The following is a 17,980-nucleotide window of genomic DNA, read 5'->3' as shown; positions in this document are numbered from 1 at the left end:
AATGGAGTGACATAGGGAATAGCTTTAGAGGAAAAACTGTCTCACTTTGAAGAAGATGAAAATTGACTTACCTACCAAGGTATTAAAATATAAAACTATAGTATTTTAAAACAGGGTGGTATTGGTATTAGACACAGCTCATTGGAACAAAATAAACCAGAAACAACCCGGAACATATATGAACATCCCAAATAAACAAAAAAAAGTTGAATTATTCCGTAAATACCATTATCTGTTTGGGAAAGGTCCCTAAATTGAAAAACAATGAAAGTAATGACAAAAAGTTAACAACTTTGACTACATAAAAATTATGTCAAAAGACAAACTTTTTAAAAAGGCAAACTTGAAACAATATTTGGATGAGATTGATATCCTCAATATAAAAAGCTTGTATCTGGTAAACAGTGCTTATTGCGTAAATTGAGCATACTTTGTGCCATGAATATGAATAATATGGCAATAATATGAGACATATAAGAATAATATGACAATATCTAGTCGAAGATACATAGCCATATGACCCAGCAATTCCACTCCTAGGTTATATACTGTAAAGAAATTCTGCATAAGCACAAAGACAAGAATATTTATAGGAGCCTTGTGTGCTAAGCCAAGAAAGGTTACCCAGTAACAGAATAATTGATATTTTGTAGTATATTTATGCAGCAATAAAAGTAATAAATTAGAACTCTGTTATGAACAAGGTATGTCTGGAATACTTCACAGTAAGTTGATAAGAAAAAAACACTAGAACTCACTGGAGAAATAGACAAGTTTATGATTGGGTAAAAGAGAAACTAAAGAAGCTCATAATGTAGAAAACTTTCAACTTACTTTAAGTATTTGAAGAAATGCAGATTTAAATAAACTCATTTTTTTTAACTTGCTAAATAAGCAGAGGTTCTAGGGAATAATGCTGCTCTAAGAACATGGTAAGAGGGACACATTTATGGATAGAAAATCAAATGATACAGCTGTAAAGAAGAAAAGCAACTTAGAAACATTCCTGCCTTTTTAACCCATTAATCTCTGCCATCCTAAACAGTCTGTGACTCTTAAACTCAGTTGAAATAAATGAAAATGTGACAATTTTTTTTTGCAAAGGTATATCTTAGCATTATTTACAGTAGTGAAAAACTGAAAATATTCTTAATTTCCATAATAGGGAAAGCTGCATCCCTAAAATGGCACGTGACAGTTTGGATTGCGAAAATTTTTAATATGGGATAATGCTTAATTAATTGATTAACTATTAATTAATATGGGATTAATATTAAACTACACATGTAGCATGCCACAATCATATTATGTATTAACTAGAATCTAAGGAAAATTTATCAAAGTTGGTTATCAGTAAGTGGTGGCAGCCGTGTCAACCTCCTTTTCACATCTGAATTACAGGAAATTCCTGTTAATGATGGAATAGAGCTGTTGCAGATGGTACTGAACTTTGACACTAAGGATCCCCTCATCCTGTCCTGCGTACTCACTAATGTCTCAGCACTCTTTCCATTCGTATCCTACAGACCAGAATTCCTGCCCCAGGTCTTCTCTAAGGTAAGCTTTATCTTCTTTTGTAAAGTTTATTTGGCATTTTAAGTTAATTATTTTTTATAACTTATTAAAAATGTATGAGGCAGGGAGGAGGAGCCAAGATGGTGGCTTAGCAAGGTGTGGGATTTAGTTCGTCCTCCAGAAAAGCTACTGAATAACCAGGAACAGTATAGAACAGCTCCTGGGGCCACATCAGTAACCGAAAACACAGCATACCTTAGTCTGGACCAGCTGGACCAGCTGTGAGCCCCCCCAGAACCGTGAGTTCCCCAAGCCGCGGCAGCCAGTACCCCTTCCCAACAGGCTGCTTCCCAGAGGGGAAAGGAAAGGGACTTTACCAGCAGCAGGGGCTGAGCGCACTGAGCTTCAAGTGTGGAATTAATTCACAAATTCTGACGACTGAAAACAGGCCCCCAGCTCAGGTGAACCTGGTCAAAGCGGAGGTTGCTGATTTTTGCCCCGGCACTAAGGAGCAGGGCAGATGGAAAAAGAACAAAAAAAGAAACAGAGGTTTTTGTGTCTATGTTTCTGTGGAGGCTTGGCTGCCTTTGGATACAGTGGCAGGGCTTCGCAGGCTGCAACTGCCCCAGGCATAGGCAGAAACAAGCTTGTTTGAGAGCTTGTCTGGAGCCTGTGCCTTCCCCAGGGGAGGGATGAATCCCAACTCAGGTGGATCCCCTCCCTCACGGAATTCAGACACCAGGGCTTGGTAATTTGAAGCCATTAAAACCAGCCTACAACCTCTCCTCTGTCTTTACCACACCCCCAGCAGGGAGAGTCAAGTTAAAGGTACCACATCATCTTATGCCAATGGGACTTGCAGCAGACAAGCGCCACATACTGGGCAGGATAAGAAAAACAGAGCCCAGAGAGAGACTTCACAGGAAAGTCTTTCAACCTGCTGGATCTCACCCTCAGGGAAAACCGATGCAGGTGACTCCTTCCTCCTGATATGAGGCCAGTTTGGTCTGGGAAAATCCAGTTGGGGTCTATAATACCTAAGTAGACCTTCCTAAGGGTAGGGCATGGGGGAAAGGCACCATACAAGCAGGGCAAGAAACAAGAAAACAAGAACTAAAAAATTTTCCTCTGTTAAACAAAACCTCAACTAGAGGTCCAGAAAAAGCTGAACTAAATGTCAAAGAACAGATAGACAACAAATTCACCCAGCAAGAAAACCCAAGGTGAAAGAAGTGAAAGCAGTCTCCAGAATAAACTAATTAAGGTCATTAAATGCCTAAACGCCAGCAAAAAACAACAGATTACATTAGGAAAATTGAAGATATGGCCCAGTCAAAAGCACAAACCAACAATTCAAATGAGATACAGGAGCTGAAACAGTTAATTCAGAGTATACGAACAGACATGGAAAACCTCATCAAAAATGAAATCAGTGAATTGAGGGAGGATATAAAGAAGGCAAGCAATAAACAAAAGAAGAAATCGAAAGTCTGATAAAACAAATCACAGAACTTAAGGGAATGAAAGGCGCAGTAGAAGAGATCAAAACAACAATGGAAACCGACAATGGTAGGTTTCGAGAGGCAGAACATAGGATTATTGAACTGGAGGAGAAAACATCTGAAATCCAACAAGGAAAAGAAAATATAGGGAAAATAATGGAAAAATATGAGCAGGGACTCGGAATTGAAGGACGATATGAAGCGCACGAATATACGTGTTGTGCATGTCCCAGAAGAAGAGAAGGGAAAAGGAGGAGAAAAACTAATGGAGGGAATTATCACTGAAAATTTCCCAACTCTTATGGAAGACTCAAAATTACAGATCCAAGAAGTATACTGTACCCCAAAGAGAATAGATTCAAATAGACGTACTCCAAGACTTTACTAATCAGAATGTCAGAGGTCAAAGAGAAAGAATCTTGAAAGCAGCAAGAGAAAAGCAATCCATCACATACAAGGGAAGCCCAATAAGACTATGTGTGGATTTCTCAGCAGAAACCATGGAGATAAGAAGACAGTGGGATGATATATTTAAATCATTAAAAGAGAAAAACTGCCAACCAAGAACTCTATATCCAGGAAAATTGTTCTTCAAAAATGAGGGAGGAAGGAAGCGTTCGTGAAGGGAATGAGAGAGTTGTTCGCAGAATAAGCGGCTCTCCAACCACCACCGTGCCCTCTTCCGCCTTCCCGGCTCCTCCGCCACCGTCCTCAACAGCCTTGCCATCCTCACCTTTCCTCCTCCAGAACAGCTACTAGGGGAGTAGAAACGATACAGAACAGCTGCCGGAGCCACGACAAAGATCAAAAAGACAGCGTACCCCATCCTAGAACGGCTAACTGGCTGGGAGAACCCGCTCCGGTGAGATCGCTGAGGGGCGTGGGCTTCCCCGGGCGGGGCGGCAAGCGGCCGGAGTCCCTCCTTTCCTCCTTCCCGGGCCAGCTGGGAGAAGTGGACAGGCGGTCCCCTCAAGCCGCGGCGGCTGGCGCCCACACCACGCACGGCCCCCCGTACCAACTGAGAGAATTGGATCGGAAATCCCAAGGCTGCGGAAAACGGTGACCGGGGGGGTCCCTTCCAAACACGTGACTCCCTGGTCAGGCTGGGAACAGTGCACTCTCCCAGGCCGCGGCGGCTGGCGCCCTCCTGCCACGCTTGGTGCCCCGGGCCGACTCGGAAATTCGGACAGGCGCTCTCCTGGGCTGCGGCGGCCGGCGACCCTCCCCGCGTTCGGAACCCCGGGCCGGCTGGCACTCTTCCAAGCCGCTTCGGCTGGCGAACCTCCCCCACGGCGAGAGTTTTCCAAAGTTAAAGGACCCACAGCACCTTTTACTGGTGGGACCCACAGACAAACGTGTGCCACGAGCGCCACCTACTAGGCAGGATAAGAAAAACAGAACCCAGAGATTTCACAGAAAAATCTTTCAACCTGTTGGGTCCAACACCCAGGGAAATCTGACTAAATGCCCAGGTGCCAGCAGGAGATAACGGATCATGCTCAGAAAATTGAAAATATGGCCCAGTCAAAGGAACAAACCAATAGTTCAAAAGAGATACAGGAGCTGAGACAACTAATGCTGAATATACGAACAGAAATGGAAAACCTCTTCAAAAACAAAATCGATAAATTGAGGGAGGACATGAAGAAGACATGAGCTGATCAAAAAGAAGAAATAGAAAAACTGAAAAAACAAATCACAGAACTTATGGAAGTGAAGGATAAAGTAGAAAAGATGGAAAAAACAATGGATACCTACAATGATAGATTTAAAGAGACAGAAGATAGAATTAGTGATTTGGAGGATGGAACATCTGAATTCCAAAAAGAAACAAACTATCGGGAAAAGAATGGAAAAATTTGAACAGGGTATCAGGGAGCTCAAGGACAATATAAACCGCACAAATATACGTGTTGTGGGTGTCCCAGAAGGAGAAGAGAAGGGAAAAGGAGGAGAAAAACTAATGGAAGAAATTATCACTGAAAATTTCCCAACTCTTATGAAAGACCTAAGATTACAGATCCAAGAAGTGCAGCGCACCCCAAAGAGATTAGACCCAAATAGGCGTTCTCCAAGACACTTACTAGTTAGAATGTCAGAGGTCAAAGAGAAAGAGAGGATCTTGAAAGCAGCAAGAGAAAAACAATCCATCAAATACAAGGGAAACCCAATAAGACTATGTGTAGATTTCTCAGCAGAAACCATGGAAGCTAGAAGACAGTGGGATGATATATTTAAATTACTAAAAGAGAAAAACTGCCAACCAAGACTCCTATATCCAGCAAAATTGTCCTTCAAAAATGAGGGAGAAATTAAAACATTCTCAGACAAAAAGTCACTGAGAGAATTTGTGACCAAGAGACCAGCTCTGCAAGAAATACTAAAGGGAGCACTAGAGTCAGATACGAAAAGACAGAAGAGAGAGGTATGGAGAAGAGTGTAGAAAGAAGGAAAGTCAGATATGATATATATAATACCAAAAGCAAAATGGTAGAGGAAAATATTATCCAAAAAGTAATAACACTAACTGTTAATGGACTGAATTCCCCAATCAAAAGACACAGACTGGCAGAATGGATTAAAAAACAGGATCCTTCTATACGCTGTCTACAGGAAACGCATCTTAGACCCAAAGATAAACATAGGTTGAAAGTGAAAGGTTGGGAAAACATATTTCATGCAAACAATAACCAGAAAAGAGCAGGAGTGGCTATACTAATATCCAAAAAATTAGACTTCAAATGTAAAACAGTTAAAAGAGACAAAGAAGGACACTATATACTAATTAAAGGAAAAATTAAACAAGAAGACATAACAATCATAAATATTTATGCACCGAACCAGAATGCCCCAAAATACGTGAGGAATACACTGCAAACACTGAAAAGGGAAATAGACACAGATACCATAAGAGTGTGAGACTTCAATTCACCACTCTCATCAATGGACAGAACATCTAGACAGAGGATCAATAAAGAAATAGAGAATCTGAATATTACTATAAATGAGCTAGACTTAACAGACATTTACAGGACATTACATCCCACAACAGCAGGATACACCTTTTTCTCAAGTGCTCATGGATCATTCTCAAAGATAGACCATATGCTGGGTCACAAAGCAAGTCTTAACAAATTTTAAAAGATTGAAATCATACACAACACTTTCTCGGATCATAAAGGAATGAAGTTGGAAATCAATAATAGACGGAGTGCCAGAAAATTCACAAATACGTGCAGGCTCAACAGCACACTCTTAAACAACGAGTGGGTCAAAGAAGAAATTGCAAGAGAAATTAGTAAATACCTCGAGGTGAATGAAAATGAAAACACAACATATCAAAACCTATGGGACGCAGCAAAGGCAGTGCTAAGAGGGAAATTTATTGCCCTAAATGCCTATATCAGAAAAGAAGAAAAGGCAAAAATGCAGGAATTAACTGTCCACATGGAAGAACTGGAGAAAGAACAGCAAACTAATCCCAAAGCAAGCAAAAGGAAAGAAATAACAAAGATGAGAGCAGAAATAAATGAAATTGAAAACAGTAGAGAAAATCAGTAAGACCAGAAGTTGGTTCTATGAGAAAATCAATAAGATTGATGGGCCCTTAGCAAGATCGACAAGAAGAAGAAAGAGGATGTAAATAAATAAGATCAGAAATGGAAGAGGAAACATAACTACTGACCTCACAGAAGTAAAGGAGGTAATAACAGGATACTATGAACAACTTTACGCTAATAAATACAGTAATTTAGATGAAATGGACGGGTTCCTGGAAAGACATGAACAACCAACTTTGACTCAAGAAGAAATAGACGACCTCAACAAACCAATCACAAGTAAAGAAATTGAATTAGTCATTCAAAAGCTTCCTAAAAAGAAAAGTCCAGGACCAGACGGCTTCACATGTGAATTCTACCAAACATTCCAGAAAGAATTAGTACCAACTCTCCTCAAACTCTTCAAAATAATCGAAGTGGAGGGAAAACTACCTAATTCATTCTATGAAGCCAACATCACCCTGATACCAGAACCAGGCAAAGATATTACAAAAAAAGAAAACTACAGACCAATCTCTCTAATGAATATAGATGCAAAAATCCTCAATAAAATTCTAGCAAATCGTATCCAACAACACATTAAAAGAATTATACATCATGACCAAGTAGGATTCATCCCAGGTATGCAAGGATGGTTCAACATAAGAAAATCAATTAATGTAATACACCATATCAACAAATCAAAGCAGAAAAATCACATGATCATCTCAATTGATGCAGAGAAGGCATGTGACAAGATTCAACATCCTTTCCTGTTGAAAACACTTCAAAAGATAGGAATACAAGGGAACTTCCTTAAAATGATAGAGGGAATATATGAAAAACCCACAGCTAATATCATCCTCAATGGGGAAAAATTGAAAACTTTCCCCCTAAGATCAGGAACAAGACAAGGATGTCCACTATCACCACTATTATTCAACATTGTGTTGGAGGTTCTATCCAGAGCAATTAGACAAGAAAAAGAAGTACAAGGCATCAAAATTGGAAAGGAAGAAGTAAAACTATCACTGTTTGCAGACGATATGCTACTATACGTCGAAAACCCGGAAAAATCCACAACAAAACTACTAGAGCTAATAAATGAGTACAGCAAAGTAGCAGGTTGCAAGATCAACATTCAAAAATCTGTAGCATTTCTTTACACTAGTAATGAACAAGCTGAGGGGGAAATCAAGAAACGAATCCCATTTACAATTGCAACTAAAAGAATAAAATACCTAGGAATAAATTTAACTAAAGAGACAAAAAACCTATATAAAGAAAACTACAAAAAACTGTTAAAAGGAATCACAGAAGACCTAAATAGATGGAAGGGCATACCGTGTTCATTGATTGGAAGACTAAATATCGTTAAGATGTCAATCCTACCTAAATTGATTTACAGATTCAATGCAATACCAATCAAAATCCCAACAACTTACTTTTCAGAAATAGAAAAACCAATAAGCAAATTTATCTGGAAGGGCAGGGTGCCCCGAATTGCTAAAAACATCTTGAGGAACAAAAAACGAAGCTGGAGGTCTCGCGCTGCCTGACTTTAAGGCATATTATGAAGCCACAGTGGTCAAAACAGCATGGTATTGGCATAAAGATAGATATATCGACCAATGGAATCGAATAGAGTGCTCAGATATAGACCCTCTCATCTATGGACATTTGATCTTTGATAAGGCAGTCAAGCCAACTCACCTGGGACAGAACAGTCTCTTCAATAAATGGTGCCTAGAGAACTGGATATCCATATGCAAAAGAATGAAAGAAGACCCATATCTCACACCCTATACAAAAGTTAACTCAAAATGGATCAAAGTTCTAAACATTAGGTCTAAGACCATAAAACAGTTAGAGGAAAATGTAGGGAGATATCTTATGAAACTTACAATTGGAGGCGGTTTTATGGACCTTAAACCTAAAGCAAGAGCACTGAAGAAGGAAATAAACAAATGGGAGTTCCTCAAAATTAAACACTTTTGTGCATCAAAGAACTTCATCAAGAAAGTAGAAAGACAGCCTACACAATGGGAGACAATATTTGGAAATGACATATCAGATAAAGGTCTAGTATCCAGAATTTATAAAGAGATTGTTCAACTCAACAACAAAAAGACAACCAACCCAATTACAAAATGGGAAAAAGACTTGAACAGACACCTACCAGAAGAGGAAATACAAATGGCCAAAAGGCACATGAAGAGATGCTCAATGTCCCTGGCCATTAGAGAAATGCAAATCAAAACCACAATGAGATATCATCTCACACCCACCAGAATGGCCATTATCAACAAAACAGAAAATGACAAGTGCTGGAGAGGATGCGGAGAAAGAGGCACACTTATCCACTGTTAGTGGGAATGTCAAATGGTGCAACCACTGTGGAAGGCAGTTTGGCAGTTCCTCAAAAAGCTGAATATAGAATTGCCATACGACCCAGCAATACCATTGCTGGGTATCTACTCAAAGGACTTAAGGGCAAAGACACAAACGGACATTTGCACACCAATGTTTATAGCAGCGTTATTTACAATTGCAAAGAGATGGAAACAGCCAAAATGTCCATCAACAGAAGAGTGGCTAAACAAACTGTGGTATATACATACGATGGAATATTATGCAGCTTTAAGACAGGATAAACTTATGAAGCATGTAATAACATGGATGGACCTAGGGAACATTATGTTGAGTGAGTCCAGCCAAAAACTAAAGGACAAATACTGTATGGTCCCACTGATGTGAACCGACATTCGAGAATAAACTTGGAATATGTCATTGGTAACAGAGTCCAGCAGGAGTTAGAAACAGGGTAAGATAATGGGTAATTGGAGCTGATGGGATACAGACTGTGCAATAGGACTAGATACAAAAACTCAAAAATGGACAGCACAATAATACCTAATTGTAAAGTAATCATGTTAAAACACTGAATGAAGCTCCATCCGAGCTCTAGGTTTTTGTTTTGTTTTGTTTTGTTTTGTTTTGTTTTGTTTTGTTTTGTTTTGTTCTTACTATTATTACTTTTATTTTTTTCTGTTTTCTTTTTAATTTCTGATTCTGAATAGATGCAGATGTTCCAAGAAATGTTCATGATGATGAATGTGCAACTATGTGATGATGATATTGTGTATTACTGATTATATATGTAGAACGGAATGATCAAAAGTTACAAATGTTTGCATTTGTTTGGTGTTTTTTGGTATTTAAAAAAATTAATAAAAGAATATGTATGAGGCAGACACATTCATTTATTCATTTATCAAATATTTATTACTCTGGATCAGGCACCTTGCTAGGGGAAAAACCTTAACCATTCAGGAGAGTTCTGTCGGGAAGAAAGGCACATAAACAGATGTTGTATCCACATAGCATTACTTTTAGTAGACTTGTGCATTTGGGAAATAAAAAAATTCCTTAAGGAAACCATCTCTGAGCCAAGTCTTTAGTGAAAAGGGTTAGCCTGGAAAAGTCATGGCAGTCTGGCCAGAGGGGACAGCATGAAAAAAAGACACAGAATAGAGAAATGCATGGTATGTAGGAGTTCCTGAAGCAGTTTGGTAATGATAGAAGAACAGTGGAATAGAAAAATGAAGATATGAGGAAACAGCCTAGAACTTCAAAATGTCAGTCTCATGAGGAATAAAGATAGGGAATTGTTCTAGATTGAAAAAGACATGAACAGATGTAATAACCAATTTAGTTTATAAACCTCAACTGGATCTTGGTTCAAAAAAATAATAGTTTTGGCACATTTGATTGTTAGCTTCAACACATGTCTTCTCATAAGACTTTTAGAATCAAGTGATTCTTTGCCAAGAAACAAAAACAGAATCATCCTATTCCTCAATGGATTTGAATGAAAATTGGCAATAAAATCAGGTACAACTCCCAAGAGGAGACATTGCAGAAAAACCAAGCAGGGTCTGTAAGGGATCAGTCATGATGACAACACATGTTGATGCTGTACCACATTCACTCTGGCACCTTCAAGCTGAAAAGTCACCCTTTCTAAGCAATTGGACTTAATTTTATTGGGGGAAAACCTTGGTTTTCCTTGTTTATATGCTTCTGCATAAATAAGTTGGTTTGGTAATAAATACGTGAGACTTTTTATTTGAAAAAAAAATAGTTCTAAAAATTTCTTCAGACAAAAGATTAATTTGTATATGGGCTAGATAATAAATACTCATAAGTTTTTGTTAATTTTTTTAATGTAATAATGGTAATATTATTACTGGAAGATCTTACTAATCTAGCACTATCCAAAGGAAATACTATGTAAGTAAGATAATAAATACTCATAAGTTTTTGTTAATTTTTTTAATGTAATAATGGTAATATTATTACTGGAAGATCTTACTAATCTAGCACTATCCAAAGGAAATACTATGTAAGCCATGTATGTCTTTTCAAATATTATCATTTCATCATGGAGTAATATAAAAATTATTAATGAAATTTTATTTTATTTTTTTCATTTTAAATCTTTGAAATCTGGTGTGTGTTTTATGATTACAGCACATCTCAAATAGGATACTAACTTTTTCTTGGAAATAGGCTTAGATTTCATAGAATTTACAGTTTAAAAAGTAGTTTACATACCTAAGTTGTTCTAGACATACTTAAAAGCTTTCCAATAACTGAATTAATAATCGTCTTTTAAATTTAAATTAGCAGTAAGTAAAATGTTAATTTTTGCTACATTTCAAGTGCTCAGTAGCCATGTGTGGCTAGTGGTTACCATTTTGGGCAGTACCGTTTTAGGATAGCCTGAGATATTTAGATGTACCAAATTATTTGGGGAAAGCATTCATCTGTTTGCAGCTTACTCTCAAATAGTTTAGGAAAACATGTATGTGAGAGAGAAGAGAGACTGTTTGTGTGTGTAGAGATATTTTAAACACAGAACAAAATTTTAACAATTGTTGAATGAAAATAGAAAGCATACAGGTCTTCTTTCAACTTTTCTGTAGGTTTTTAAAATTTTTTATAATAAAAAGATGGAGAAAAAGGAATAAAGCCAAGAATGATAAGAGATTAAGTTGGCTAAGTGAGGAGTTGCAAAATTATGTGGCACCAAATACAGTGTGCTGAAGGGGTTTCAATATGATCCTTTGATTAATGCAGAGCTACTAAAGGTTTGTAAACAGGAAAGTGGTACAGAAAGCGGCTATGTGTACCATGACTTGAGAACGGAAGATTGAACGGAAGCTAAGGATGATGGGAACCTCATTACTGAATGAGGTTGTAGGACTCCTCAGTTGTAGGACTGAAGAGAAGGCAGATATGTTAGGGTTTGGTGGTTAATTAAAGCTATTCATTCATGTAGCGAGTGTAGCTTGAGCACTTTCTATACATTAGACTGTTGTAAGCATTAAGATTACAGCAATTAGTTGATGCTCTCCCCTCATGGAGATAATGTTCTAGGAAGAGAGGGGCAATAAACAATAGATAAATAATATTAAGTAGCAATGAGTGCTATGAAGAAAAAGAAATCAAGGTATTATAGAGTATCATGATTTGCTGTCAAATTGGAGGGGATTTGTGAGAAGAGATAGTATGAACAGCTTTCAGGTTTCCAGTGTAGGTGTCTGCATGGGTGACAGGGCCACTATCTGAGTGGAAATACTGGATCAGGAGGGAGGCAGGAATAAGGAGGAGAAGGGGGTGATTTGGTTTTGAATACGGTATGTGAAATTACATGTAAAACATGTAGGTGGTCACATTTCACAATAAATTGGCTGTTTGAGGCTAAAGGGTTCTACACTTTAGAGAGTGCTGAGATAAAATCAAGGCATAAAAGAAAGATAAAATCAAGGCATCAGCATAGAGTTCCCAGAGTGAGAAAAAACCCTGTGTTCTGGTTTGCTAAAGTCGAAAAAATGGCAGTGTGCTGGAAATGGCCTGGTTTATACAATGGGTCGATTTATTAGCATACAAGTTTACAGTTCTGAGGTCATAAAAAATGTCCAAATCAAGACATCAACATGATGATGCCTGGACTCTGAAGGCTGGCTACCAGCAAGCTTGGGCTCCTCTGTCGCATGGAAAGGCACATGGTAGCGTCTCTCAGTCTTTCTCTCCTGGATTTCATTGCCTTCAGCTTCTGGCTACTCTGTCTCTCAGCTTCTCTGGTGCTTCTCTGAATATCATCTCTTAGTGTTTTATTCTCTTATAAAGGATTCCAGTAAGAGAATTAAGACCCACCTTGAAATAACCTAATCAAAAGGTTCCACCTATAATAGGTCTCCACCCACAGGAATGGATTAAATTTAAGAACATGATTCTCTGGGTTACATAATACCTTCAAACTACCATACCCTGGTAAGGGATATGTAGATAGATAGTTAGCATATGTGGGTCAAACAGGGAATCCTGGGAATCACCATCATTGGGTGAGGAGGGCAAAGATGAAAAGCCCCCAAAAGGGAAAAAAAAGAAATGGAGAAAATGTTGTAACAAAAAGGTCAGTAGGACTTCAAAAAGGTGGACTTGTTTGTTGCAACATAAATTCTCTAAGGGTGGGAAAATGTCAATTAGACTTTTACAGAATGTTATTCCATCTCAGTGACCAGGGCAGAAGCCATATTGCGTTGCGTTAAGGACTAAATGGAAAGTTACAAAGTGGAATGGGGGAGGATAGATTACACAACTTTTGATACATAGTGAAGAGAGCAGTGTTTCCGTGGCTGAGTGTTTGGATGATGATGTGGATTGGCCTGAGACTCTGACCATTTTCTTTTTAAAAATGTTCTGATGGTAAATTTGTGAATCTCAAATCTTTTTTAAAGGTATCTGACAAAAGCTTTGTACCACTGATCAAAAACCCATTTGTTACCATAGTGTTACAGAGAAAATACATTGTGGGGATTTGGTTGGAAATTTTGTAATAACTGCTGTTTAAAAAATACAATATGCCTTTGGTATTGATAAGTGACCCCTTTTTCTTCTCCTCAGCTATTTTCATCTGTCACTTTTGAAACAGTTGAGGAAAGTAAGGTAAGACCATGACTTCAGCCAACAGATTCTAACTTCTTGAGAGCAAACACATCAATACCTAATTCTTAGTCTGTGTTTTTATATAAGTGGAAGGGTAGGTTAACATAGGCAGTAGATGATCAGGAATGGTAGCCTCCTTTCATATATACTCGGATGTTTGCTTCTTTGATTTAGGTGTTATAAAGAGGAAGCTGAACATTAGTAATCAGTGCTCATCCTTCTTTTTCTTATTTCCTTCTTATCTCAACTGGAGAACTATAGAACTAAGAGGAACTTAGTGAAACTGAAGCCACAGCTCTTGAGATTTAATTTCTGTGTAAGAATATGATATGGTGTTTTACTGTAGAGATACTTTGAACAAGTAGTAAATGCATAAGCCTATGGTGACTATAAATGTTCCTACCTTTATATGTAGGCTTAGTTCCTACAGTTTTAAACCCTTCGATGTGAATTGGCCTCTGAAGGAGACGGTTATAGGATTCTATGTAGCAACTGTAAATTATATTAAAAGTGGCTCTTAAGTTTGTTGAACTTATCTTTCAAGGTACCTAGAACCCGGGCAGTGAGGAATGTGAGGAGGCATGCTTGTTCCTCCATCATCAAGATGTGTCGTGACTACCCCCATCTCGTATTGGTAAGCCACTGGGCCCTGGCAGTTGCCCCTGAGGTCTGTCTGAATTTGGTTACATATCTGTATACATCCAGCCCTAATTATACCTCACGTAAGGAAAAACTGGGAAGTGTAGCTTTACTTAGAATAAGCATTCTTGAGCTAGTGTCTTCTTTCTCCCTCTACTTAGTAGTGCAGTTAAAAATGCAAATATATTCTACCTGCGTCCCCTCCTCCCGGAGATAGTCAAGTTCTTCCCTATAAATGAAAAACACTTTAGCATAATACATGATTTTTTTTAACCACTCTTGCCAAATGATGTGGCCTAACCTTGAGAGAAACCAGATATAACCCCAACCTAAATTTCTTAGGGTCTCTAAGAAATTTAGCATTACTTTAGATAACAAATCAATGAGAAATTTCTTTCTAAGTGCACACTAGTCGTTTGTCTCCCTTAATATGTATCACAAACTGATCTTTGCCTGTGATGGTACCTATAAAAGTTGATGTAGAAAAAGGTAAATTGCTTTCACAATTGTAGTATAACAAAGTGCGGTTACTAAATATTCCACTTTCTATATCAGTTGCCTTGCTTATTCTGACAACAGAATGATATAATGAAATTACTAAGTGGTGCCTTATAGACTGTACTTCTGGAAATGCCTTCGTTCCACCTACCTTGGTGACCCAACTCTCCCTGAAAATAAAACCTTCACCACTTCTGGCTCTTTTCTTTGTGATCTTGCAGCCCAATTTTGACATGCTTTATAACCATGTGAAGCAACTTCTCTCCAATGAGCTACTCCTGACACAAATGGAGAAATGTGCCCTCGTCGAAGCTCTAGTTCTCATTAGCAACCAATTCAAGAACTACGAGCGGCAGAAGATGTTCCTAGAGGAGCTGATGGCACCAGTGGCCAGCATCTGGCTTTCTGAAGACATGCACAGGTAGAGGAGATCCTTTGCCCCTGAATCTCCCTGCACTCAATTACCCATTCCGTATTGGCACTATCAGTGATAGCCGAAGTTACCTGAAAGCAGTCTTCTGTATTCTAGCCTCAGAAAATGCCATCTTGCTAATCAGTGGTTTAGGGAAGGACAGGAAATGAATAGAAATGGTTAGTATAGTATTTGCATTGTAACAGCACATTGAAGAAATGAGACAACCAATAGGGGCCGTACAAAGTAATATGCACTCATTAGTGCCTACATTGTAGATACATTGTTTTCTTTTTTCCATTCTCAAGCTTGAAACCTTTTTAATTCTTTAAGTGTTGTTAGTAACTGTTTGGGGAAGAGGGGGAAGTTTAAGCCTTCAGATGATACCTGGCAATTAATGTGATTGAACTGCTCTGAAATGTTCTTTGGGGCCAAATAAGCATAGCTTCTTAGCTCTTGTGGAGAAACAGTGTCCTTGCTTAGTATGGTATTAACTTCTTTTCCCCTCCAACTTTCAGAGTGCTGTCAGATGTTGATGCTTTTATTGCCTATGTGGGTGCAGATCGGAAAAGCTGTGACCCAGGCATGGAGGATCCCTGTGGCCTAAACCGTGCACGAGTGAGTAAACTTCTCTTGGAAATGAGAAATTACATTGGCCATAGGTAGGGTGATGGTGTCTGTCAAGTTTTTAGTAGATTTGTTTTTCCTATACTGGTGAGAAACCTGGCAGTTTCCACTTCCCTAAGCTTCTTCTTTCTTTTCTTCTTTAGTCTTGAATTCTTGAGTTCCCACAGCAGAGCAGATAGTCTTTTCTACAGAGCAATTATTTTGGCTTTAAGGAGCTCTCTATATAAGTAGCTCTGAAGACTGAAGGTGTAATGAGCATGTAGGTCAGAGCTTAGTCAGCAGAGTGAGTCCTTCCTGCCATTGCACTCTGGTATGTAAAGTCCTAAGTGATGGTTTAACTTACAAACCTGAAATTTTTCAGTGCTTTGCTATTGATATTAAAATAAGCATTGTTTCTGACTTCATTTTGGCAGAAGGTATATTAATTAACCTGGCAAGTAATAGCTTATTTGAGAGTACCATGAATGTAGTGATTATGGCAAGAGTTGTCAAGGCACAAGCAGGAGGGCACAGTCAACTCAGGAACAAGATGAAATGATGATCATCTAAACACTTTGTTTTTTGGAGTATGTCCTAGTTACCTCCTGATCAGGGTTCCTCGAGGAAGTCATTGTAGCACCTGCAAGGACATCCTCATGAAAGAGAAGCTTAGAGAGCTTCCAGATTCTACCTCTGGTTGTGAAGATGGCAGTGAGAGGACCCTTCTCAGATTTGGCCTTAAAAAGGATCCTATGGGGGCAGGGAAGGGTTCTTTCTTTCTCTCTGGCCTCTATCATTTTTGTCATAGCCTTACATATATCTAATAGCAGTTTTGTCTTTAATTCCCCTTTTATGTTTACCTTTCATTTTTGCATTTTTGCATAGATGAGCTTTTGCGTGTATAGCATTCTGGGTATTGTGAAACGAACTTGCTGGCCCACTGACCTAGAAGAGGCCAAAGCTGGGGGATTTGTGGTGGGTTATACACCCAGTGGGAATCCAATCTTCCGTAACCCCTGCACAGAGCAGATTCTGAAACTTCTTGACAATTTGCTCGCCCTTATAAGGTGAGTTAGAATAATGGTTTTTCTCTGCTTGTTTTGTTTTTGTTTTAACCCTCAGCATCTCATTATTGTTTGTATGTCTTCAGATCTTTGCTTCTTTCTTTCTAGAGGTGGTCTCTCATACATCCACTCTCACTCGTACAAACCATGTATTCCATTGTGAACCCATGGAGGCTAATCCCAAAACAGTTTTTCTCATGTTGTGCCTCCTCCATGTTCTTCTCCCACTTCTTTATATTTCCCCCCTACTTTCATTTTAACTTTTATTTGGCCTAAATTTTTGTCACTAAAGGAGATGTTCATTGGAGGCAGGACAGTTGCTTTCCAGGTGTTTTTCAAATGAGCTGATCTACATTTATCAATGTTAACTCTGACCTCAAAAGAGCCATACATCCACTAGCTGAACATGCCAAAGGAAGGAGTGATAGTTACATTTTCTACCTGTTTGCTAGAACCTTGCTCATCAAAGTGAAGTCCTGGAAACTAGCAGCATCAGCAGTCAAAGCTTTTTTGAAATGCAGAATCAGGTCCCCACCATAGGCAGTAAATCAGAATCTGCATTTTAACAAAATCCTCAGGTTATTCATATGCAGATTAAAGTTCAGGATCACTGTTCTAAATTAAGTGAAGTAATATATCCAAATAGAATGAGGCCAAGTATATTCTTGTTGGTTACTAGATATATAGTTGGTGGTATTTCTCAGTTACAGGTTAGACCTTATTCCAATGCTCTGTGGAGTAAGAGCAGATTCTCAACTGGCAAACCAGCTTACTCATGTCTTTGGGAAACTCTGGTGGCAGTAGACACTCTAGACCAGAAGCATAGAATCAAAGTTTTCAAGTTGTTGACTGAAGTGGAGGACTGGAATGATAAAGTTGTTACTGTGGTACATCTGTGAAAATAGGCAATAGTTTTGTTCTGATTTCAAAAGGAGGAAGGAGGTTCTAATAAAGAAGTATTGTTGGGTAGTGAAGGAAACCATAGTATAAACTATGGACATAACTAATGGTATGATTATAATTATATTCTTATCTATGTTGTAATACAGGTACCACACTAGTGAAATGTTAATAATAAGAAAGGTATATGGGAATTCTGTATTTTTCTATGTGACTTTTCTTGTAAACCTACAAATTTTCTAATTCAAAAAAAAAAGGAAGTATGGTTAGGAATTTGAGAGGGTGGTAAAC

At 38.4% G+C, this 17,980-nt stretch overlaps 1 protein-coding gene across 2 annotated transcripts in view; it reads left to right on the top strand.

Moving 5' to 3' along the window:
* The window catches only part of XPO5 (exportin 5), a 79,071-nt gene that overhangs the window by 37,020 nt on the left and 24,071 nt on the right, over nt 1-17,980 (top strand). For both annotated transcript variants that reach the window (XM_077161881.1, XM_077161880.1), the window contains 6 exons: nt 1,402-1,557; nt 13,529-13,570; nt 14,115-14,204; nt 14,929-15,128; nt 15,638-15,737; nt 16,611-16,792. In XM_077161881.1, coding sequence (XP_077017996.1) covers nt 1,402-1,557; nt 13,529-13,570; nt 14,115-14,204; nt 14,929-15,128; nt 15,638-15,737; nt 16,611-16,792 — 770 coding nt within the window. The remainder of the gene's footprint in view (nt 1-1,401; nt 1,558-13,528; nt 13,571-14,114; nt 14,205-14,928; nt 15,129-15,637; nt 15,738-16,610; nt 16,793-17,980) is intronic.

The sequence above is a fragment of the Tamandua tetradactyla genome, chromosome 5, assembly GCF_023851605.1.
Source record: "Tamandua tetradactyla isolate mTamTet1 chromosome 5, mTamTet1.pri, whole genome shotgun sequence".
In the NCBI taxonomy this organism is placed as follows: Eukaryota; Metazoa; Chordata; class Mammalia; order Pilosa; family Myrmecophagidae; genus Tamandua; species Tamandua tetradactyla.
This window is presented reverse-complemented; position numbering and strand designations above follow the sequence as displayed.